This window comes from Ostrea edulis, chromosome 6, assembly GCF_947568905.1.
Source record: "Ostrea edulis chromosome 6, xbOstEdul1.1, whole genome shotgun sequence".
Classification (NCBI taxonomy): Eukaryota; Metazoa; Mollusca; class Bivalvia; order Ostreida; family Ostreidae; genus Ostrea; species Ostrea edulis.
In genome coordinates, this window is record NC_079169.1 from 33,231,093 (window position 1) to 33,258,786 (window position 27,694).

General features: G+C 34.5%; 1 protein-coding gene across 1 annotated transcript; it reads right to left on the reverse strand.

Moving 5' to 3' along the window:
* Positions 1 to 1,894: 1,894 nt before the first annotated feature.
* LOC130046723 (bone morphogenetic protein 7-like) lies at positions 1,895 to 27,104 on the reverse strand. The gene is made up of 6 exons (XM_056139360.1): positions 26,473 to 27,104; positions 23,226 to 23,412; positions 20,004 to 20,155; positions 9,915 to 10,109; positions 7,938 to 8,017; positions 1,895 to 4,619 (listed from the first exon to the last, which is right to left on the reverse strand). Exons 1-6 carry the CDS (start codon positions 26,843 to 26,845, stop codon positions 4,359 to 4,361), a joined length of 1,248 nt encoding a protein of 415 aa, XP_055995335.1. The 5' UTR covers positions 26,846 to 27,104; the 3' UTR covers positions 1,895 to 4,358.
* Between the last annotated feature and the right edge of the window lie 590 nt (positions 27,105 to 27,694).

Here is a 27,694-nt window from a genome sequence, read left to right on the forward strand (position 1 = left end):
ACATTTGAATTAATTCCTATTCTCTTCTTCTTGTATCATAAATGTACCTTTCTTGGGGTATTAGTATTGATGATATATTGGATAAAACAAATGGTAAATCCATTAAGATTTAAATTTTTTAGTAAACACTCCTTCAACCACAAAATGTAGTCCTTTCAAATTTTGAATTGACTGATTAACATTACATTTCTAACTAGTTTTAGGTTAGCTGATTGTTATACTTTCTTTATCTGGCAGAAGTTATATCACTGACGTAATCCGTGTTCTATGAGCTCACAGGGTTAAAACCTGTACAGATTAGGACTACTGTGAATTTCTTTAACTAGAGATTGTTTTTATGAAAAACAAATGTCTCCCCAGCTCCCCAAATTGGTAGTGCTCCAAATGAAACCTCCTCCCCTTAATGTACAGCATGGTATAGAGGAGAAAGCATGAGCAGGAACATAAACAATATGAACTCAGATAAGCCACATAGGAGAAGTGTTCACAAACTATTTTAAACCCTCCACCCCTCAGATCCACTATAAGTATAATGAGAGCAATTGGATCCTCCTGTCCCTGCAAAATGCACATCTGCAAATGGCATCGAAATATCATACAAAATTTCAAGTCTACCGAATAAGCCATATAGGAGAAGCGTTCACAAGCTATTTAAACATCCTCCACCCCTCTTACATATACAGTGGAGCCTCGTTAATCCGGACACTTTGGTTCCCAGCAAAATCGTCCGGATAAATGAAGCGTCCGGATAACTGAATCGCATATTTTCTATCTTTACATAAGTAACCAATATGCTTACTTTATTGATGCGTAGTGAATTAAACACATTCTATCATTGGATTTAACCATTTGCATTAGTAAGTAAATTATAATAATGTTAACATTTACATGCATTTCAAAGCACTAAAATTGAAATATACATGTGCAATGTATTTGCCTATGCTTACATTGTACATGTATATTAGCACTACAAATAAAAATACAAAACTGACAGGGTATAGGTAATCACTTCAATTAGACAGTTTGGCTTGATTTCTTTATAATTTACGCCTTGCTAAAATTGTCCGAAACAGACCTTCCCTAAAAAAAATACCGTCCGGATTAATGGGACAATATTCAATGCATTTTAACGTTTTGTAGTAGAAAATGACCGTTCGGATCCGGAACATGAATTTCCGGATTAATGATGCAAAATAACGAATAAAAATTCCGTTCCCTAGAAAAATCGTCTGGAAGGTGAAGCGTCCGGATTACCGAGGCTCCACTGTAGATCCACTATAACTTTTAGGAAAATAATTGGATCCTCCTGTCTCAACAATATGCACATCTACAAATGGCAACAAAGCATTGTACAAAGTTTCAAATCTATCCAATAAGCTATATAGGAGAAGTGATAAGCTATTTTACATCCACCCCTCTTAGATCCATTATTAACTTTTAGGAAAATAATTGGATCCTCCTGTCCTGACAATATGCACATCTACAAATGGCAATGAAGCATTGTACAAAGTTTCAAGTATATCCGATAAGCCATATAGGAGGAGAAGCGTTCACAAGGTTTTGTGACAGACAGAAAGTATAAAAACAATATGTCTCCCCCTGAAAGAGGAGAGACATAATTTCATGGGAAGAGTGGAGAGGGGGACGCTTTTCATGGACTGATTAAATTTTAGTTTCCTTTGGAAGTTATTTTGTAAATATGATTTCTGTACATTGAAACATCATATAAATTTTGTGTTTCAGTGAGATTTGAAATTCAAGGGATATTAGGTAACAACAAAGTTCACAAAAATTAAGCCCCCATGACACATTTTTTTGTTGAACATTGTTTTTACTGAAGACTGAGGCAGCCCTAGCAACAAGGGGCTAATCTATCACATGTAATAAAAGCAGATGAAATCAGACATTTTATTGAAGAGAATTAACAAATGTACAATATACATCTTTGTATATATATTTTGTGTAAATTAAAATGTACAATATTATAAACACTAAGATTCATAAAATAAAATATACATTGATCACATTTCATAACTACAATATAAATCTGAAAAGTTTCATGTGATGCTGGATTAGGCCTTATAGTACTGCATGTTGTACTAAAGATCCGAGCGAGTGCATGCAGATGCAGAGGACATAAACATGGAATATCAAAATCAGCCCCCCCCCCCCCCCCCCCTCTTTCTCGCTTAATAAGTTGTAGTTTAGTGGTGTTCTCATACCCCAAAATGAAAATCCCAAACAAGATAAAAAATTAGCAATTCCATCAGAGAGACATAAAAAATAATATTAAGAGGAAATACCAACTCGAAACACTACAGTTTTTGTGATGCAAGGGAGTGTGTCTGAATTGACATATTTGGTACCATAGAATTTCTTTGGTTTGAAAATATTCTGCTGTTAATATGTGTCTATGTATAACATACATGCATGATCTGGACAATAACTGTATTGTGTAACTCTGTGTTGTAACAGACTATTCTTAGTCGACTGTCAACCTTTCTTTTACTGTAATTCATCCTCAGGTTGTTCCATATGAAATTTGAAGCCAAGTATGGTAAACTTTGTTTTCATCTTTTGGTAAAAAAGACAAACTAGAACTGGATACATTGGGCCTTTAGAACAGAAAAAGAATTTTTTTTTTGGTGAAACACAAGCACAGAGTCCTTGTATTTGCCAGTCAATAACTATATAGTGATACTTTTATTAGTAAAACTTAGCCAGTCAAGAACTAGTTATGTTGCTTGTACAATTCAATCCATTCATCATTTATATACAACATCTCACTGCATGTTAAAAGCATGAAATAAACAAAAGGAACATTTTGTTTGAAAATGTATTCTTCTGAACTCAATGTAGTCTAAGAAGAACAGGCATAATTACTCAAAGCTTGTACTAAATCATGATTTTCCAAATAAAGAATTAAAATCATATATTTTTTGCAGAAGTACAGCGTTTGTCCATAATATTAACAGTTTGGACACCGCAATTATGTAAAGTAACGACAAAGACAATTGCTATACAGTAAACATGATAGCAGTGAAATTGTGAAGTACATAGCACAGCTTACACATGGAACGCAATGGTTGCCTGTTAGTTTGCTCTCAAGAAATGTGAATGTCACACTTAAAAATCCTTTCCTCTTGCTTCACAAGGAGTCACTAGTTCTACTCATAATCTACTCTATATTACCGAGTCGTCAAATATGAATCTACAAAATTGTGTGCACTGACCACATTTTGTTATTTCTGATTGACGATATTAGGATCTTTATATTAACCTCACCCTATTTCTCTCCCCCTCGAAGAGGTGCATCCCCTTGATCCGAATAAACTATATTTATCATCATTCTTACAAAGGAAGACACAAACGTATTGCAGATAAAATTTGATATTAAAAAAATTATGAATTAATGTTGCGTATGTTCATATTTTTGAAAATGCTATTCAAAATATTATTTAAAAAGAAAAAAAACTCTGTTGTATAGCAGCTGGCATTGAATCGACAATATGACAAACATCAAAACAGTCGCTACATAAATCAAGGCACAAGTCTGAAGTCACTTTGTATAAATGTCCGGCAGCGACTGCATGACTTTACGTTATCATAACATACATGTGTATGACAGGAAATGTGGTACTGTATATTGGGTGATTTTCAGAGTTGGAAATACTTAGCAGTGTTAGCAGTTTATTTTTTTTGGCTTATTTTCATTTAACAAGAGTATCATATATCATATATATATATATATATATGAATAAAAATATTTGCGCTTTCATTTTTCACCAATTTTCTACTTCCGCCAAAAATAACCCAACAATTCCAGCTCAAAAAAATTACATGATATACTGTACTTTAATAGCATATTTCAGTACTAATTAAAATTTGAGGCATCCACGGTTAAGACAATTGAGATTCTTTGGTTTTTGCAAAATAAATTAAACAAATCAAAATATTCATATACCAACAAAACAATTAAAACTGCCCTAACTGGACTAATATGTTGTCTACCCAGTGATCAAAAGCAATCTTCACTGTCCACCAATGCTCATTATAATCCCTGTACAGCGTAGTGCAATTTTACACACCTTGCCAGATATTTCATTTACTTTTGCTCACTGACACCTAAACTTTGTCCAAAATAGCTTTTTGTAATGTCAATACTTTCATAATTAACCTTTTTACATGGCAAATTTCCAATATTTCTTTCGAACAAAGTTATGAAGCAGAAAAAGACAGTAACCAATGACCAGACAGACGCAATGACGGGGTGATTCCATGACCCCTCAAACTCCCTACACAAGGGAGATAACTAACACCGTATAGTACAGGTCCTACTATGCAAACTCCATGGTCTTTCAGTGACATCCACACGAAGTAACGATCATTTTGGGGAATTTTTTTAACACAACATTCCCATCGTCATCAAAATAAAGCACGGACTGAGCGCTGAGCTTTGATGGGGCACACCCTGGGCTGGGAGCTTTATAGGGCGTGTACATGTGAACCAGTGTCTGTACAATGGCATGATTAGTGGCATTAACATGATTTCCAATTGGAAAAGAGCACTCTCCCTCACAGAAGAAGGCATGGTACCCATCAGGTGCAATAATCCAGCTCTGAAAAAGGAAGATAAAAGGTTTTAGTCAGAATATTCCTATGCAAAGACATTACAAATTTATGAGGTATATTACAAATTCAAATAATTCTTCATCTAAGATACAGAAATCTGAATTGGCAAGTTTAGCCATTGATCTTCCTCAAACTAATGATAGTTTCACTTTGTGAATGCCCCGCCATGTTTGTTCAAATGTGAGATAAAGGTCAAAGTTAAAAAATGGCTTGATAAGTCTCTTGCATAAATGTACCTACTACGTTAGTCATAAAGGAGCTGAACAGGTAATCCAGAAATGTGAGATTAAGGTAAAGCAAAAGGTCAAGGAAAAAGAGGCCCATGGGCCACATCGCTCACCTGAGTCACCTTGGTCCATATCAGAGGACTTTCCATAGATATTTGCATGTAAAACCGTAGTCCCTATTATGGGCCCAAACAACCCCTGGAGGCCATGGTTTTTGCAAACTTGAATCTACACTATGTCAGAAAGCTTTCATGTAAATGTGAACTCTTTGACCCAATGGCTCTTGAGAAGATTTTTAAAGATTTTTCCTATATATTTGTATGTAAAACTTTGATCCCCCTCTTGTGGCCCCATCCTACCCCCAGGGGCCATGATTTGAACAAACTTGAATCTGCACTATGTCAGAAAGTTTTCATGTAAATATCAGCTTTTCTGGCTCAGTGGTTCTTGAAAAGAAGATTTTTTAAGACTTTCCCTATATATTTGTATGTAAAACTTTGATCCCCTATTGTGGCCCCATCCGACCCCCGAGGGCCATCATTTTAACAAACCTGAATCTGCACTATATCAGGAAGCTTTAAAGTAAATATCAGCTTTTCTGGCTCAGTGGTTCTTGAGAAGATTTTTAAAAATTGTCCCTATATATTTGTATGTAAAACTTTGATCCCCTATTGTGGCCCCATCCGACCCCCGGGGGCCAGGATATTAACAATTTAAAATCTGCACTATATCAGGAAGCTTTCATATAAATCTCAGCTTTTCTGGCTCAGTGGTTCTTGAGAAGAAGGTTTTTAAAGATTTTTCCTATATATTTGTATGTAAAACTTTGATCCCCTATTGTGGCCCCATCCAACCCCCAGGGGCCATGATTTTAACAATTTAGAATCTGCACTACCTAATAAAGCTTATCTATAAATTTCATTTTTTTCTGGCCCAGTGGTTCTTGAGAAGATTTTTCAATGACCCTACTCTATTTTTACCTTTTCTTGATTATCTCCCCTTGGAAGGTGGCCTGGCCCTTTATTTTAACAATTTAGATTTCCCTTTACCTAAGGATGCTTTGTGCCAACTTTGGTTGAAATTGGCCCAGTGGTTTTTGAGAAGAAGTAAAAAATGTTAAAAGTTTATAGACGGACTGATGCCGGAAAACGGGTGATCAGAAAAGCTCACTTGAGCTTTTAGCTCAGGTGAACTAAAAACATATTAATAATTTTCCACCAAGTGTGCCTCAAGTTTGCTGAAGGTAGCCTCTATAGGTTATTTAGATAATGAGCTAAACACATAACCCAACAAGAGTACTGCAAACGGCACAAAATACACCCATGAAAATGCTTACATAGGGTGTTTTTCTTAAGCCATAATTTGCAGAACTTTGCTTTAGGTAGTATCAGACATCATCAGGCTGTGACATACTTTCTTTGCATTGTATGAATAAAGGGTCTTACATGTAGCTTAAAACTGTGACAAGAGGTAGATAGACAAACCAAGAGTTCTGTGTGTAAAATACTTCCCCAAATTTGACCCAAGTTCAACAACTTGTTAAATATTTAAAACATCAAAGAAAATTAAAAATTGTTAACCAAAATTCTTGCACTATGCACATCTTCAAGTTATTTACAAAACCTTAGCATAAACTGTGAGAGGAGTTAAAAAGACAAACCATGTCCTTTATCTAATATATTATTTCCTCAAAACAGACTAAGTTCAACAACCAGTAATTTTCTCAAAAATTGATGAAAATCAAAATCCATGCCACAAGCACATCTTTCATACCTATACAAATACTCTGTAAAATAAGAAGGTTCTCACTTGAAAACTGTGGAAGGAAAATTAAAGACAAATCATGTACTCTTTATGCAATATTTCCTAAAAACTGACCAAGTTCAACAACGTATAATTTTCTAAAAAACTTGAAGAAAATCAAAATCCTTGCCACATGCACATTTTCAAAACCTATATAAACACTCTATAAAATAAGTAGGTTCTCGCATGAAAACTGTGGGAGGAGTTCACCTGACAAATCAAGTACTCTCTATGTAATGTTTCCTCAGACGGAATAAGTTAGATTACCTTTAATTTTCAAAAAAAAAAATTGAAGAAAATCAAAATCCTTGCCACATGCACATTTTCAAAACCCATACACTCTGTATAACAAGATGGTCCTCACTTGAAAATTGTGGGAGTTCATCGAACAAATTATGTACCCTCCATATAGCAATAATTTTCAAATAAAGGGGTAAAACTCCTGCAAGAAATGTCAAAATTGCAACATGGTCTAGAGTGATCCTCAAAGAAGATACATACATGTAGCAAGTTTCAGCTTGATATGTGACAGAGAAATGAAATTAGAGAAACAGAAAACCCCGAACGGACAGACATCACTATACCATAATACATCCCGTCTAAAGATGGATGTATGTCATATAAAAGGTCAAAACTTTCTTCTAGCCTTTGTTTGGAAGAATGTGTGTGAGAGAGAGAGAGAGAGAGAGAGAAATGTATTTTAAAAATTTTCCTGTCTATACAAATTCTTCATTGACCAAGGCCTTACGAAACAGAAGATCAAATGTACAAAACAAAAAATAATGAAAATCTTAGAATTATGTTCATTTACAAATAAGCTAAATGCAAAATAAACAAATAAGATGCCAAGGTCATGTGGAAGGCCAAGGTCAAACAATTTGGGATTAGCTTTCATGCTCTTATCCTGATGTAAAACACATGATAAATATATCTTCTTCTGTTGATACAGAAATGAGACGGAAGTTAAATGAGTCGGAGGGATAGGGGGATGTGACTGACACTAAATGCTCCTGGCAATTTACATGGCGGGGCAGAATAAAGTTGGAACAAGTCGTCAACTAAAAAATCAATTTCTCCTTCAAATTTGACATGTCTGAAAACCGGTAATAAGAAAATTCAAATCTTTACATAAATATCAATATGCATATGATATAACTGTTTTCAGAAAATAGAATCTGAAATCACTTTGAATGCATTTCCATGAATAATCAATGACTGAGGTTTTTAGGTAAATTTTAACAACAAAGGCATATTTATAGAACACTGATTTGTTACCTGCCACCCAAGATCTCGAAACTTGACGTACAAGGAGCGTCTCTGACAAGGCCACCGGCCCGGGCTGGCACGCTTGTGACCTACAGCAACGATCATTAAAATATTGTTATTTTTCTATTTCTAGTGTATACAACTTTGATTCACATAGATATCATTAACTTTAATACCATGAGACATTAAAGACTTGAATAAAGAACAGCTGTACATGGAATGGCCAGCTGAAATTGCCTGAAGCTTAGGAAAGCAGTGTTTAATAATTGGGGTAAACAGAGGACACCCACTGACTTCATATTGTATTTACATCCATTATACGATCACATATCATGATAACAATGTTTGAGAAAATAACACATCTCCTGTTAATCAACCTATATGGTAGTCCTACACAACATACACAGTCTGACAACATCCACACTATTAATAGACAGAGATTTTGTGTATCTGATTTTTGGTATGTTTTGGTAAAATTCTTGAAAATGAAAAATAAATTATATATTTAAAAAAATGATGATAATAATGTGACTTAATTGAAACAATCTTAAAGAATAAATTATTAGTATAATTACAAAAAGATTACATTAAAGTGACAATAAAAATCTCATGGTATTTTTCATAAACTACATTATTTGTACATATTCTCACAGATTAAAATCTAAAGTTTAGGTTGATGTTTATGTAGTCAGGCACACAACTGTATATATATTCTATCCTAAAATACAATATCTGATTCATAAATCCTCAGTCTATAGGATTTAATTTAGACATATGTCATTGCTGATAATTTTAAATTCTCCAAAGATCTTGAAAAAAAAAAATCCCCACTGAAATTATTTTTGAAATTTAAAAAGAAAGGAGATTATTTAAAATATTCGTTACTAAAACAAATGATCCTTGTTTTGTAAGTTAATCATAATGCTTAGAAAATAGCTATAATTAACTTCAACCTCTGGATTTTATCCACAGGAGCCTACAGCAGCCATGGTGCTACTTTGTACAGCCAAGGAATCAACGTTCCTCAGACCCTTGGCTTAAATATGTTAATTATTCAAAAAGAATACTGACAGAGGGATCTCTGAACTCATGACCTACATTTATTGACATTTGACCTTTTACTAACACAGTGGCTGTGACCTTAGAATATCAGACCTCTCCTACAAACTTAATGTGAGTAACTGACACATCACTATTAAATATTCAAAATCTAATTCCATTTGTATGGCATGTCAAACATTGCAATACATTTGTATTTAATCTTCTCCATTTGCATTATATAAATTTTCATTTGAATTGTATTTTATTATATCTGATTATATTATATTTATTATATTTTTCATTTATAATGTATAATTTTTCATTTGTATTGTATATTTTCTATTTGTATTGTAAAATTGTTTATTTGTATTGTATCCGAGGGAATTCTATTTCGATTTGTTATGAAGGATTCCGTATATCAAGTTTTATCCTTTATTGTGTTGAAAATGTGCAAGATGTTTCGGATGCTCAACCACAAGATAGACTGGTCACCAATTTCCGTGCAAGATTAAATAAACTCAAGGTTGGTAAGCGAGGGAAAGCTCATGGCTTGATAATTAAACCATGGTTTAATCCAATGAAATACTTTGTAACAAATCAAAATAAACAATCCCTCAGATACAATTCAAATGAAAAATTATACAATACAAATGAAATAGATCAAATACTGAACGTTTGATATGCCATACATTTGTAAAACACATCACTATATAATTACGCTGAACAACCTATTTTATCTTTCATTACATACATGTAACTGTTTGTAAAAGCATTGTGACATGATTAATACTGGACATTTTCTTTTACTTCGATCATCCTAAAAACATTATCAAAAGTGTATCAATCAGGTGATCAATGAAATCAATTGGAATAAACCTAATTCCTAAAATTAATAGCACTTTTGACACCACCAATATTGTACAGAGCTGACTGCGTGCAACTTACGAGACAAAGGGTAGTCATAGTACTTCTCGTGTTCCTCTCGGTAAGAGTATAGCTCCCTCCGCCTTCGGAGGGCCGTCTGTGTCCGGTGGGGGTACACCATTTCTTGCGAGGAGAAAAATCCCACCATAAATGGCTTTTTGTCCTCTGACCCCCGGTAGCTTACTATGCCCAGTTTGTTGGGGTCAATTTCTCTACCTGCAAAATGGATAAATATATAAATCACCACTGCAAAAATATTTCTAAATGTTTAATTTTGCTGGGGTAAAATTTTGTGAATCACTGAGATTTGTTGTATTGAATTAAGGAGAATAACACTGCGAGTACTGAAGACTTCTAAATGTGAAGTAAATCCAATACAACTCTTCTGATCATCAAGTTACGGTAGGAAAGATATAGGTTTATCATCTATCACCTTAAGGAGGAATTTTAGAAATTGAAAGCTTTCAAATTTACTTTCTTTAGTCAAATAATGCAGCTTTTAGTAGAAAGCAATCTGAAAAAATTTAAAATCACTGATGGACTTGAACCCGCAATCTACAGATCAGCAGTCAACATGTTACCGACTGAGCTACTCAGCTAAGCAATCAAACGTAAAAGGAATATACAAATATTGCTGATATCTAAATTTTTATTCATGTTTAAAAGGAAGTCGGCCATGATTATGATGATGTAGTATACCTCCTTAACACAGTGTAACGATTGAAGACGTCTCATGTATTTAGTAAATTCAATACAACTCTTCTGATCATCAAGCTACTGTACGAGAGATACAGGTTTATCATCTACCCTTTAAATATTTTTAATTATACATTTATATGATAATGAATAAATTCCTAATTAGAGGAGGAACAAAAATACTGTAAACATATTTTTTCTGTCTTGTCTATGACACGGTCAATCAATTTACACTAAAAACATGCACTTCTCCATCACCAGTAATTTCAAAGAGGAGTGATTATTTTGGAAGGCAGTGTGGTGATTGGGGAGATCAAATCATACTCAGTAAAATCAATAGTATCAACACAAAGCAAACTGATGGGCATTATAGATACATATACACTTAATCTCCAGTATCAACAGAACCCAGTTAAATTAGCTTTATGATATATTAATTACCACCAGATAAGTATGTTTCTGATTTTAAATACATCGATACATATGATTTGTGTCAGCACATTCTCAACTACACCACTTCTTGGGATCACATGACCTCGGGGTGCCTGACCTACATCTCATCCTCGGTACACTGGTTCTCTACTAGCATGCACATTCAATTTCCTTATTGGCAATGATTGTAATCAAGGGCAGAGAACCAGTCTATATTTTCAGCAGCTTTGTTTTTGTTTTTGTTTAATGATTTTACAACTTCAGTACTATAGACATGGTATTCTTTCCCAGTAATAATTGATGTGTGAATCTAGAAATATCTCACAGTGGGAAGTGGACATCCAGTACCCAATGTAATTTTTTTCAATGGAAAGTTAAATGTATAGGCAAAAATGATAGTACTGTGAATTTCTAACCATGCAGTCTCAGGGGTCTCTTCCTCTGAATCCATGCTACATACATCAACCCTCACTAAATATATACCCCAACTCTCACTCAATATATACCCCAACCATCACTAAACATATACCTCAACCCTCACTAAATATATACCCTAACACTCACTAAATACATATCCCAACTCTCACTAAATATACACCCCAATTCTCACTAAATATATACCCACAACTCTCATTAAATATATACCCCAACTCTTACTCAATATATACCCCAATTAACCCTCACTAAATATATACCCCAACCCCCACTGAATATATACCCCAAACTCTCACTAAATACATACCCCATTCCTCACTAGATATACACCCCAACTCTCACTAAATACATACCCCAACTCTCACTAAATATATACCCCAACCCCCACTAATTATATACCCCAACTTTCACTATATATATACCCCAACTCTCACTAAATATATACCCCAACTCTCACTAAATACATACCCAACTCTCACTCAATATATATCCCAACCCTCACTAAATATATATCCCAACTCTCACTCAATATATACCTCAACCCTCACTAAATATATACCCCAACTCTCACTAAATACATATCCCAACTCTCACTAAATATATACCTCAACTCTCACTAAATATTTACCCCAACCCTCACTAAATACATACCCCAACCCTCACTAAATACATATCCCAACTCTCACTAAATATACACCCCAACTCTCACTAAATATATACCCCAACTCTCACTCAATATATACCCCAACCCTCACTAAATACATATACAAACTCTCACTAAATATATACCCCAACTCTCATTAAATATATACCCCAACTCTCACTAAATATATACCCCAACCCTCACTCAATATATACCCCAACTCTCACTAAATACATATCCCAACTCTCACTAAATATATACCCCAACTCTCACTAAATATATACCCCAACCCTCACTAAATACATATCCCAACTCTCACTAAATATACACCCCAACTCTCACTAAATATATACCCCAACTCTCACTAAATATATACCCGAACCCTCACTAAATATATACCCCAACTCTCACTCAATATATACCCCAACCCTCACTAAATACATATACAAACTCTCACTAAATATATACCCCAACTCTCACTAAATATATACCTCAACTCTCACTAAATATACACCCCAACTCTCACTAAATATATACCCCAACTCTCACTAAATACGTACCCAACTCTCACTCAATATATATCCCAACCCTCACTAAATATATATCCCAACTCTCACTCAATATATACCCCAACTCTCACTAAATATACACCCCAACTCTCGTTAAATATATATCCCAACTCTCACTCAATATACATTCCAACTCTCACTAAATACATACCCCAACTCTCACTCAATATATACCCCAACTCTCACTAAATACATACCCCAACTCTCACTAAATATATACCCCAACTTTCACTAAATACATACCCTAACCCTCAATAAATACATACCCCAACTTTCATTAAATATATACCCCAACTCTCACTAAATACATACCCCAACTCTCACTAAATACATACCCCAACTCTCACTAAATATATACCCCAAATCTCACTAAATACACCCACAACCCTCACTAAATACATACCCCAACTCTCACTAAATATACACCCCAACTCTCACTAAATATATACCCCAACTCTCACTAAATATATACCCGAACCCTCACTAAATATATACCCCAACTCTCACTCAATATATACCCCAACCCTCACTAAATACATATACAAACTCTCACTAAATATATACCCCAACTCTCACTAAATATATACCTCAACTCTCACTAAATATACACCCCAACTCTCACTAAATATATACCCCAACTCTCACTAAATACGTACCCAACTCTCACTCAATATATATCCCAACCCTCACTAAATATATATCCCAACTCTCACTCAATATATACCCCAACTCTCACTAAATATACACCCCAACTCTCGTTAAATATATATCCCAACTCTCACTCAATATACATTCCAACTCTCACTAAATACATACCCCAACTCTCACTCAATATATACCCCAACTCTCACTAAATACATACCCCAACTCTCACTAAATATATACCCCAACTTTCACTAAATACATACCCTAACCCTCAATAAATACATACCCCAACTTTCATTAAATATATACCCCAACTCTCACTAAATACATACCCCAACTCTCACTAAATACATACCCCAACTCTCACTAAATATATACCCCAAATCTCACTAAATACACCCACAACCCTCACTAAATACATACCCCAACTCTCACTAAATATATACCCCAATTAACCCTCACTAAATATATACCCCAACCCCCACTGAATATATACCCCAACTCTCACTAAATATATACCCCAACCCTCACTAAATATACACCCCAACTCTCACTAAATATATACCCCAACTCTCACTAAATATATACCCCAAATCTCACTAAATACACCCCAACCCTCACTAAATACATACCCCAACTCTCACTAAATATATACCCCAATTAACCCTCACTAAATATATACCCCAACCCCCACTGAATATATACCCCAACTCTCACTAAATATATACCCCAACCCTCACTAAATATACACCCCAACTCTCACTAAATACATACCCCAACCCTCACTAAATACATACCCCAACTCTCACTAAATATATACCCCAACTCTCACTAAATATATACCCCAAACCCCACTAAATATATACCCCAACTCTCACTAAATATATACCCAAACTCTCACTAAATACTATATATACCCAAACTCTCACTAAATATACACCCCAACTCTCATTCAATACATACCCCAACTCTCACTCAATATATATCCCAACCCTCACTAAATATATACCCCAACTCTCACTAAATACATACCCCAATTCTCACTAAATATATACCCCAATCAACCCTCACTAAATATATACCCCAACCCCCAGTAAATATATACCCCAACTCTCACTAAATATATACCCCAACCCTCCCTAAATATATACCCCAACTCTCACTCAATATATACCCCCAACCCTCCCTAAATATATACCCCAACTCTCACTCAATATATACCCCAACCATCACTAAATATATACCCCAACTCTCACTAAATATATACCCCAACCCTCACTAAATATATACCCCAACTCTCACTAAATATATACCCCAACCCTCCCTGTAATTGTAATGAAACCTCATGTGCTTAAGGCCTCACATTTGAACAAACTTTTGACAAAAGCCATATAAAACTGTGAACTCATTCAAGTGACAATAATAAGATAACCACATATACTACCAAAATCTGCTCCACAACCCACATAAAACACACTGAAGACAGATACAATGGACAAACTCACAAGTGTCTTCAGACAACCCACACAAAACACACTGAAGACAGATACAATGGACAAACTCACAAGTGTCTTCAGACAACCCACATAAAACACACTGAAGACAGATACAATGGACAAACTCACAAGTTTCTTCAGATTTACATTCCATTTCAGTTCTGATCAAAACTAAACGTTTTCCAGAACTCCCCATAATAAATAGTTTGAATGTACAATGTACAATTTAGTCACGGGACATAGCATGTGGTATTGCAGCAGACATTCTTCACTCAGTGACTTTTCCCTTTAGAACAAACTGCAGATGCCAATTTGCTTCTTTTCTGTGTTACATCTGCTGCCATTACAAAATAATGATATGTGGTCTACAGGTTTTTTGCACATGCCCATGGACTACAAAGCTTGTATTCAGTAATTAAATGTCTTTCAACATCAGACACACACAGAACTCCCTCCTCCTTGTAGTGGGTAGTAACTTCATTCAGTGCATTAAAGCCTAAACTTACATACAGACACAAAGGCAAAATGGATTTGTAATTTTAAAAAAAAATCAAATGCAAATTCCAACACACTATATGTAACCCTTCTTACAGGGGCAGTTATAAACAGGTATAAATGGTTTCCATGCCAGATCCACCATGGTAGAGAGGGGGGGGGATATTGTGGTGCAAAATTGAATTGGGAGGATGATCCCCTCCCCCTCAAGGAAAAGTGGTTGAGGGAACCTAATTCGCCATAACTTTTTTTGTGTAATCTGAAGCTATCCTTAGCTTCAGACATTTACAGGTAAAATTTGTCAGTGAAGTTTTCTTAAAATAAAACTTTGGACAATGCAACACTATAGTCTTCATTACTGACCCTCAGTCACTTCTGGTGTCCTAAATGTATTCACAAATCATAATTCACACTACTATCAGCTAGTGCTCGAGCTTGTTAAGAAAGTACCTTGAATGTCATCGATAACAAGCGAGCCAGTAATTGTATACAGTTTGGATACATTAGATCTCATGTAAAATTACCTTTTACAATATTAAGGACAGGTTTGTTTCAAATGACTTATAGAATAGAACCTCCAATTCAATCAGTCTGATAATTTGCTTTTAAAGGAGTAAATATCACAGCAGAACCTGAACCATGTATAACGATGAAGCATAATGTTTATGTACATTGTATATTACAAATAATTCATTGGAAAATCAGGAGGGGGAGGGGCAAAGAAAATAGCAGTTAGCAGTGGCATCCAGTACTAGCTGAATTTGTGCACTGTACGTGATACACTTTGACTGCATTCAATCTGAGGAGATGTGTCATTTCTGCCCTTTCCGCGTTTACTCGTCTTCCGACACTAAATCAGTGTCTTCATAAAACGGTGCAGGGGTTACTAGGCTCATATTGTGTACGACAATCACAAAAACGCTCCTGTAATCACCAAAGAATGCAGAACAAAATCTCCATAGGAGTTTTACATAACTCTCTCATCCACTGTCAAGATAAATACCTTTTTAATATAGATATTTCAAGAGAAACTATAATTTAAATGGACTTAAGAAATCCCATACATGTCAGTTCTGAGACTAACTGAATATTGATAGTGCCTGGCATTTTATAGTCCATTTCCATTATCTCTTGTTTTGACAAGTACAAGTATTTAGTTTTATACAAGACGGGTGGATCAAAGCCTGAGATCACAGGTGACTGAAACACACAGGTGAGCAGAATAACTTTTAACAGGTAAACAATACAGGTAAAACTTTTACAAATTTCTTAACAGACATTGTACACAAAAGCACTGTTAAATTTTTGTGGAAATAAATTTGAAAGTATAAATACAAGGTTTCGGCAACGAAAAATGAAATTTTATATCATTTATATAATCATGCAGACAAACATCAAAAGCTGATTGTGGTTTGTCAATACCAGAAAATAAATCATGCCTGAAATGAACACATCTTATTAAACCACCCATACATCAAACAGAGCCACATTTAAGCACTTAACTCTAAATGCATGCTGACCTTGATTGTAAACTAATGAGTGCTGGTGCAATTAATGCAATAGCTAGACTGTTTAAGGGACCACAATATTCTGTTGTAAATTTGTCTAATTACAAGACCTAAAATAAATACAGAGAACAAGGTGTTAGTACCCCCATTAAACTTGGCATGGACATTCACGGCAGACTCTTAGAACTGATCCTTGTGTAATTGTATATATTAAAAATATATGTTCAAACCCAAACCAACTGATTCTTATTTATACATGTAACAGGCATACGTTCAAGCTTAAACTTTAAAAGGACAGGATACCCAAAGGAAATTCTTATAGAACTTTGTAAAACTTTAAATGTTTTAATATTGCTAAAAACCAATACTTGCCACCAAATTTTCCTATGAAACCAAATAATGCTTGTTTGTATTATTTACGAATCTTTACTTGAAACTTTAATGGAAAAACATTACCCAAAAATTGAAATCCTTCAGAAACATCTTTTTATTGGTGCATTCCATGTATCAATGACAGATTTACATATTGTTTAATCAAAAAACATATACATAATAATGGGCTAGTCCCCCTGTATTTCCCTGAACAAATTATGTCCCTAAATAAATACTGAACCCACAGTGATTTAAGGAAATCCACCACTCTTAGTTCTGCACATCTAAAACATAGCTTCTGATGTGAGCATTTCATACCTATAGAAAACTTCTGATGTGAGCATTTCATACCTATAGAAAACTTCTGATGCAAGCATTTCATACCTATAGAAAACTTCTGATGCGAGCATTTCATACCTATAGAAAACTTCTGATGCAAGCATTTCATACCTATAGAAAATTCTGATGCGAGCAGTTCATACCCATAGAAAACTTCTGATGCGAGCATCATACCTATAGAAAACTTCAAATAAGATACATGCTTATTTACCATGTACTCAAACAATGTAGACATTTTCTTCAATTTTATTGAATAAGTGGTGTTTTAATGATGATAGCAAACAAAATGCTGGTTTGAAACAAGTAGGCAGAAAGGAAAAACAGAGAGTTCACATGAAGAAAAACAGTAATTCAATAATATTTACATTCTCTCCTGGGTATAGCCCCAGAACATGAAGCTGTTTCAGCTTATACAACTGAACACCTGTGGCAAGTTTTAGAATTTGATTTGTCTATGAGATTACATTTTACACAATACCAGTAAGAGAAATTTCAACAAAAATTGTTTAATATTGAATAGTTGATAAACATCAGATAATGGTTGAACTATTGTGTATCTATTGTTCAACAACACAATAGATAGATGTAGCATATCCACCTAAAAAAAAATTCTGCAATTTACACTTGTGTACGCTTCCAGACAAAAGAGACAATCATATCCTATTCCAGAGCTCTACTTATAAACACTTCCATTCCAGAAAAGACAATATCCAGCTATTCATAAATGTATACAATATCGAGCAATTTATAATCATGTCCAGAAAAGACAATACCCAGCAATTTATAGATGTGTACAATATTCAGCAATTTATAATCATGTCCAGAAAAGACAATACCCAGCGATTTATAAATGTGTACAATATCCAGCAATTTATAATCATGTCCAGAAAAGACAATACCCAGCGATTTATAGATGTGTACAATATCCAGCAATTTATAATCATGTCCAGAAAAGACAATACCCAGCGATTTATAGATGTGTACAATATCCAGCAATTTATAATCATGTCCAGAAAAGACAATACCCAGCGATTTATAGATGTGTACAATATCCAGCAATTTATAATCATGTCCAGAAAAAACAATACCCAGCGATTTATGAACATCCAGAAAAAAACTGCAACACACCGGACATGGCGTTGGTAGGAAAGCCCAGATTCTACAATCACACTTAAATATTGATTTCAATGAAATTTATTCCTAAGTCAAATCTATTTGTGAATGAAAATTGAGTTTCAGAATACATTGCAATAACACGATAGTTCCTAATTGCATCATTGTGGACCCAAAGCACCAAAACCAAAGTACTATTATTATACATGTACTATTAAAACAGCATCCCTCTTGGGGCACAAGAAGTATTATACTCATCAGCATCCCTCCTGGGGAGACAAAAAGTAATGTATACTTGTCAAAATCCCTCTTAGGGACTCAAAAAGTATCATATACTAATCATAGTTCCTCCCATGGAATCTGGTTTAGAATAGGTCATCATGCAGTACCCCCTTGCTTGTCGTAAGAGGTGACTACATGGGGCGGTTCTTCGGATGAGACCGCAAAAACTGAGGCCCTGTGTCACAGCAGGTGTAACACAGTAAAGATCCCTCCTTGATAAAAAGCAGTAAGCTTTTGCAGCTCTTCACTTTAATTTAAACAATATACAATCTATCTCTTAGGAACACAAAAAGTACTATATACTGATCAGCATCACTCCCCGGGACACAAAAAGTACTATATACTGATCAGCATCACTCCCCGGGACACAAAAAGTACTATATACTGATCAGCATTACTCCCCGGGACACAAAAAGTACTATATACTGATCAGCATAACTCCCGGGGACACAAAAAGTACTATATACTGATCAGCATTACTCCCCGGGACACAAAAAGTACTATATACTGATCAGCATTACTCCCCGGGACACAAAAAGTACTATATACTGATCAGCATTACTCCCCGGGACACAAAAAGTACTATCTACTGATCAGCATCACTCCCCGGGACACAAAAAGTACTATATACTGATCAGCATCACTCCCGGGGACACAAAAAGTACTGCATACTGATCAGCATAACTCCCGGGGACACAAAAAATACTATATACTGATCAGCATCACTCCCGGGACACAAGAAGCTATATGCTGATGAGATCCCTGTTGAAACACAGAGCACAAATACATGTACAATCAATCAACAGGTACAGGCCACTACTTCGTTGCTTATTTAAAATTTCTTAATTTTCAAAATGCAAGCATCACAACTAACATTTCCTAAGTAACTTAATAGTACATTTCAATGTCTAACACCATAAACGAAACGTGAGAAACAAGGAACAAAATATTCATGAACTGCACAAGAATAAAAATGGGTTTAGATTACCAGTACATTAATCCCCCCCCCCCCCCCCCCTCCCCGACTGTAACAAAAGTTAAGCATGAATTGAATAATGTCACTCAATGTCACGTTTGTAGATTACCTTTACTGACGAAGAGAACTTTCATGAATAGTCCTAGATTGGATTCCGGTTGTCTGGTCCACCGCTCAGCAGCCCGCGTCATGTTGAATGTGATCCATCCCTCCGTATTGGCATATGCAGTCACATTGGTCACTGGCTCCAGGATTTTGTCTCTACAAAGACACAAACAAATAACACTTACAAACAAATATTTAACACTACCTGACGATAGATATACAGTGAAACCTGTCTATAATGACATGCTCTGGAAAATAAAAACTGTGTCGCCTTAGACTGGATGTCGGAAAGGAAAACTATATACACAGAAACTGTTTCATTGTGAGAATGAACAATGTGATAAAAAATATTAAGTCAAGTGATATCTTAATGTTTTGTTTAACTGGTATAGCTATTTAGAACACGAATGGGTTGTACCACAAAAGTTTCCCAACTTACCCAAACCAAATTTGACTCGCAAACCTGCGTCAAGTAACAGTGATTCTTTGCATGTTTTATCAAATAAATTGTATTGTATTTAATGTCTGTTATCTAATTATTTTCTTTTGTCACATTTCGGAGTAGAGAGCAAAGAAAACGAGACTAGGAATGAAAATAGGGTGGAAATTTACATTGAAACTCATACAACAGGTATTGGATTAGACAGACATCAGATTAGAGATCGAGGTTTCACTGTAACTGTGAATTCACAGAATGAACAAGACAGAAATCACATGCTTCTTCAGAATTCTTCTGAATTCAAATTGGATTTATCTGAATTATCTATTCAGCTTTTCATTCAAAGATATATAGTCCCAAATGATACTTCCCTCAAATGAAATAGTATATTTATTGCATGATAAATATGTGCAGTCATGGGTAAATATATATATATAACAAGGGTACCGCCAACAGTACATAATACGTCCATGAAAAGCTAATATAGGATGTTTTTCTTACACCATGATTTGTAGAACTTGGCTTAAAAAAACAACTAGACTAATATTTTCACTTGGCATAATTAAGATATATGTGTACCAAGTTTAATGGTCCTTGCCCCCAATGAATTGGTCTGCATCCTGCTACTACGACCTTGACCTTTGACTTTAAGAAACAACAGACATCCTCCACTTGGCATAAAGTGTATGTGTACAAAGTTTGACGGTCCTTACCCCAACAGTTCAGTTTGTATACTGCCTACAAGGTTTCCATACTAAGTGATACTGTGACCTTGACCTTGAAAAATAAATGGGCATCTTCCTTTTATTATGGTGATCAAATGTACCAAGTTGCAATATTCTGGAGCTTATGGTTCGGTTTGTATCCTGCCTACAAGGTTTTCCTACTAAGTAATACTATGACCTTGACCTTTGACTTCTGACCTTGAAAAACAATGGGCATCTTCCTCTCATCATGGTGATCAAATATATCAAGTTGTAGTATCCTGGAGCTTACGGTTGTGTTTGTATCCTGCCCACAAGGGTTTCCTACCAAGTGATACTACAACCTTGACCTTTCTGACATTCAAAAACAATAGGCATCTTCCTCTCATCATGGTGATCAAATGTACCAAGTTGTAAAATCCTGGAGCTTAGGGTTCGGTCTGTATCCTGCCCACAAGGTCCAAACAGACAGATGGACAGCACCATACCATAAAACGTCCCGTCTTCGATGGGTGTATAAAACCAAATTAAGATAAGAAATTAATCTATCATGTAGTGATATTAGATTAATCCTCTGCTTCTAACATAAACTAAATCCCTGATATTACAGGAACTGATGAAGTCTTTCTGGAGAACAGTCTCCTGACAAATTCACCTTTTTTTATCTTATCCGAGGACTCAAACAGAAGCTAAAATTCACCGTGGAAAATAATTACTCCTCTGAAGACTATTCTGACATTTTGCTTTTTATGCTTTTGATGATTGTAATTTGCACATCAATGACAATCCCTCCAGGTTGAGAGATCCAGCTCACCCAAAAATTATCGACTTTTGTAGGAATATTACGGTGAATTTGCTGTCAAACACTTCATCTATACTGACAAAGTTCTCCCGGCATTCAAATGATGACACATTACGGTCACCTGAATGTTTGATATCACAATTCCAAGTGACAAAAATTGAAACTCACATTTCACAAGATCAATGATGAATTGAATGTAATTTGACAAAACATAAAAGTTTTCTCCATGAGAAGTCTTATGAAGATTTTAAATAATTTTCTTTTACATTTTTATGCAAAACTGTATCAAATCTTGAACCAAACATGACTGCTAGGTCCTGATGATTGAGCTTCTAAAACAATGTTAAGATGTGACCACAAAATTTTACCATTCCTGGCTAAACCATAATAATTCATTTACACTCACCCTATAACTTAACCCTATGGTTTTCCTAATGAAACTGCCTAGTCCTTTTTTTTAAAACTCTATTGCAGCACAAATATGCTTTAATTAAGCCATGTGGTTTGGTCACAGATGATCAATACATCAATACAAAAAAAAAAAAATAAAAAAACTCTTGACATATTGGTCTCTGCAGACTCTATAGTGATCGAGCTAAAAATGAATATATATATATATATATATGTTTTCAAATATGTTTGATATTGTAGAGGTATGATGCAATTTATAGTAACTGGGAGTTTCTTCTCTGTTTTACAAAAGGATATATGGCTTCTTTAAGGATGGATGACACATCATCAAAATGATCAACTGACAATGCTTGAAAAAAGTCATAAACATGCCCTTTTGAAGGCTGTTATCCATTAAGGCTGTCAATCAGTAGATTATGATTTATGAGAATCTTCACAGGCTTAAATTTGAAAATATCATTGTGCATGTTTTCTAATTTTATCTGATAAACTTTCTTTCTTAAAACTGATATCTATTCTTTGACTTTACATTATCCCTTTTCTCTTTATTTGGTGTAAGAAAGTAAGAAAACCTTGTATAGTGCACTCCTTTATCTAATACATGTATTTGATACAATGATAAAATATGCAGAGAACATTTAAAAATTTACAATCTCTGCAATCAATAAGTATTCCGCCTTCACACAGTGATAAAGTAACCAGTCAAATATCAAGCAGAAGGAAACGGAATCGGGGAGACTTCACGCATCATTGAATGTTTAATGTCAAAAAATAACAAAAGCTCTCAAACTGTTAAATGTGTCCTTTCCTGACATTAATGGCCTACAAGAACAATCTGTTTATCACTTAATCACCATACAAACAACTTACTCAGGGTCCTGTCCCTGTTTTATCATATACATCTGAATGTGGAATTCGTGGTTCTTTTTCCATTTTTTGGCCTTTTCTTTGTAGAGTCGAAGCTCGGCCCCAACGACTGTTTCCTTTGAGGTGACATCACTGAAGTCAAAGAAAAAAGTCCTGTCCTTCTCGTGGCGCAGGTGTGGAACTCTTTTGGCTTTAAAGTACAACAAATCAAGACAGAGATCAAATGTCATGTTATATACGTACATTGAAACTTTACAGGGGGTTTGTCAATGACAATAGCAATTTAATAACAGGCCAAAATATTTCTCTTCCAGTGACATAATTCATTTTAAGTATGCTAGAAATTCAATTTATCTTCTGGGCAATGGTACTCTAATTAGCACCAACATATTAATTAGCAAAATCATACATGACAGTTCATATCCATTTTACAATATGTCAGGGCTGTAACAGTAATATTTCAATAACTCCGTATTTCATTAATCATTATCAATGTAAATACAGTCATTCTTGGAAAAATTCCAAAGAAAGTAACATACATACAATTGAAAAGGAAAAAGTTTTCTCTACCTTTTTTTTTTTTTTTTTTTTTTTTTACAAAATTCATAAAATTAAACAAAGAGAGGGAAATTTCTCAGAGGGAAATGTGACTTTCGCCAGGCTATGACTGTTTCTCTGTCCACAACTTGTGAACTGACCTCAACATCATATGCAGGTAAATTAAACGCTCTAGAATTTTTAAGGGGATTTCAGCCAATCAGAATGTAGATATTCATTCATTCATATAATAATTCATTAACTTCCTTAAACTATCTACAATTCTCCTGAAAGTTTGGACAAAATTCTTTTAACATGCAACATACTGTACGTGTAAAACACAAAAGTGATCAGAAAAACTGCAGCTGACACCTGTCACTAGTTCCGTCTTTATAATTCATAATAAGCACTTATGTCAGTCTACATCTCATTCCTCTCGCATACTTTTAATTCTCAGAAAGTATTGACTGTCCTTACCCGTCTGAAAATAATTCATTTTTAGTGTTAAATCTAAAGCAAATAAAAATTAGCATGGTGCCGCGCCAATGCCCTTTTTGGCTGGCGCCATGCCCTTTTTAATTGCGCCATGCCCTTTTTTATCTATAAAAAAAATTAAAATATTTGTTAATATAAACAATTCTTCTTTATTTCACAAGGTTGATTGAAAAGTTTACATGCTGCATGTATTAACTTCTAAAGAGGCTAAATGATCATTCTATTACATGTACTATCATAGTATGTTACAATGAAAGTGCCCCGAAATTGTCTTGCCGCAACGAAAAGTGCCCTTTTGAACATATGATATGTGTGCCCTCTCCAGATCCTAGATTTAACACTAATTTTAATTCATGTGGCAACCATTGGGATGGGCTCGTACTTTCATATCTACATATACGTATATAATAATACTGACAATTATTCATAAGTCAGTCTATAACTTTTTTTTCCACATAATTATATACCCGAGTCCTAATCCTCAGTAAAAGTCTTGACTGCATGTCCTTAATACGGTATTATACCCGTGTGAAAATGACTCATTTTAATTCGTATGGCAATTAACTTGGGATGGATTCGTACTTTTATATATATATATAAAATTCTCAATTCAGTACAACAGTGTATCATTCTTGTTAGCAACGTATATTATTAATATTTGGGGTGGGTTTTTTTTGTGGTTTTTTATATTATATTTGTTTTTGTAATATATGTCTCTTGATAAAGACGCAGGTTGCGTTGAAAATTTGAGTTTTAGATAATCAAGTGTCATGGCCTTTTCGGTGCTTATATATATAATATATATATATATGTCACACCCACACACTGACAATTATTCATAAAACAACCCTGAGAAATGTAAAAATGCTGGTGAAATGGGGTATGATAATCATTCTTATCAAACTCTATTCTTCTACACCTGGTAGTGTTCTAGTGATTAAAAACTTAATTATCTGCACCAAATCGTTAAATCAAGATTTATGTGTCCTTCATTTAAATTTTTTCCCTCTTTAAAAAAATCACGAAGTTTATTTATTAACAACTCTTTAAAGGTCTTCCAGCTACTAAACAAGCAAGGTTTCCCTTGTTACTCATCTCCTCTGGAACCTGGTGAACACAGCAGACAGTACAAAAACCCTGGGATTGTATGTACAGGGCCTAATTGAATACAGTGCTTTGATGAACCAGAAGTATAATTTGCACTTTGGATCCTTGACAAATTGTATTTACTGGATGATTTTGTCTGAAACCTCTACAGAGAATTTACATTGCAGTCCATCAAAAGTCAGGGCTCTTAGTAATGTAACTTAATGATACATCTAAACCACTAAACTAATTTCTAAACTTGATAATGTGCTTTTGAAAGTCTGGCATATTGTTAAGAGTGTAAAAGGCTATAATTTACGGTCATTGAAAATATTTTTGAGATGAATGCTTGGGCATAAAATTCAGAAGGCAACATTTTACAGAGAACATATTCAAACACAATGACTCCTAATGGAATACATGCACACAGGTCACAGGGGGATGTTCAAGGGTGACTCCAGCAGAATCTTGGTCAAACCACGCAGAGACACAAAGACCTTTTTTTTTTTTTTTTATTATACATGTAATTTGTATAAGTTTGGGTGATTTAATCATAAATTCTTAAGTACACAGGAAGCATTTTCAGATAAATTCAAATCATTTTTATTTTTTAAAATACAAAACCTTGATATGAACACACTGCACAAAAATGCAAATCAATCTTTTTGTCAATGTTTGAAATTTTTAAAAATATAATGTCATGATTAGATTTAGTCTTACAGATGCATTAACATAAGTTGTATATTGCAATGGAGAATTTCAAAATTTGTCTTCAAACCACAATTTTTATATATATGTCAGAGAAAAGCAGTGACTAAATAGAAGAATGGTATTTTATCATGTTTTACTGTATATTTATCAAAATTGGAATATCTACTTGTTTCAATTCAGTAAAAAAAAATTCCTTAACACAATATTTAGCTATCTTTAGATATCACAAAAGTGATGCAAGTTGACATTACGATATTTTATGTTAATTTACAGTTCTTTAATTTATCTAAAATTTCTTGATCTCTATCATTCTATTCATAGAATGATAGAGAGAAGTTGTGTAAAATGATTGAAAATACATTCCTTTTTCATCTTTTTTCCATATTCTATTTTGAAAACTTTTGAAGTAATAAAAATTTACCTTTGTTGACAAAACTTATTATGACGTCAGTCCCCTCAATAGGCTGTACCACGCTATCGCCGATTGTGACGTTATGGCTGCTGTGAAAATTGCCGTCATCTTTCACAACCCCGTTGTCTGAAGTGATGGAATTATAGAGATTCAACATAAAAGTTGGCGCCGAATCCTTTGTAGTGCTGGATTTTGGCTTTGGTCTTTGGTGTAAACCCAGTAATGTCAGAATCTCGTGTTGCAACTCCCGTTTATCTCGTGAGTTCATTTCATGCACCTTTTCCGTCTGACCAATTCCATTGTCGACATAGTAAGCAGAAGATGCCAAGCTCGTCCTTACCAAAAACAACGCCGTCCAAAGACAAAGAAATAAATCCGCCATGATTAATACAAAAATGTCAAATATTTTGTTGATGTTAATCAAATAACGAAGGTATTTTCTACACCGCGACTTAAATCCAATATTTTTGAAACAGAAATGCTATCATTTCATATTGTCTCCACTACTTCCTCACACACTTAACGCTTATGATTAGTGAATTCAAAGAATAACAGAAAAGTTCTCCCTAAAAGCATGCCGAACATCACACAGGTAAACCGTAATTACCTTAAACGGGTCATTAGGTGCGTCGGTTCGAAGTAACTCGCTCTTAAATCTGTTCGCGTAGTTCGCATATTCGTATTTTTTAACATATTTTAGTTTAAACAATATTTATTCGTAAATAATTCAATAATGTTTACAAACAATGTCTTATACATGAAATAGATTGAGAAACAAGCCAAAAGGCTTATATTAACCTCGCTTTTATATTTTGAAATGGATCAGAGAACCCCAGAGCTGAGTAGTCTATAACATTTTCCCCCCAGAGAGCTGTACGGCGCCATCAGGTGTATATATATCAACAATAAAAATAGCCTATATCCTTATTAACCTTTTCTGTCAATGGAATTCGCGGAAACACCGAAAACACCACTGATGCAGGTACCAATAACACCAATTTATGTTCATATATTACCAAAGTTTCATTCTTATAGATAGAAAATTGAATGATTTATGGCTAAGTTTTATGTCTAGTATTTCAGAATGCATTCACCAGCGGCATCTTTGGCCAAACGGGCGATTATAAAATTTATTCACATTCAACCGAAACGTCTTGAAGATGACAAAATATATATTTCACTAAAATTAAATACGGACATCCCTGGTATGCCAGATGAAGTTGCTATAAAT

Bases quoted from the DNA above. Each gene is read 5' to 3' on its own strand.
- LOC130046723 (XM_056139360.1), bottom strand. From the start codon at position 26,845: ATGGCGGATTTATTTCTTTGTCTTTGGACGGCGTTGTTTTTGGTAAGG. The intron at 10,110-20,003 runs GTAATCTACAAA...TCCATTTTGCAG, and splicing joins AGTTCTCTTCGTCAGTAAAG to GTAGAGAAATTGACCCCAAC. The intron at 4,620-7,937 runs GTAACAAATCAG...TTCCTTTTTCAG, and splicing joins TTCGAGATCTTGGGTGGCAG to AGCTGGATTATTGCACCTGA.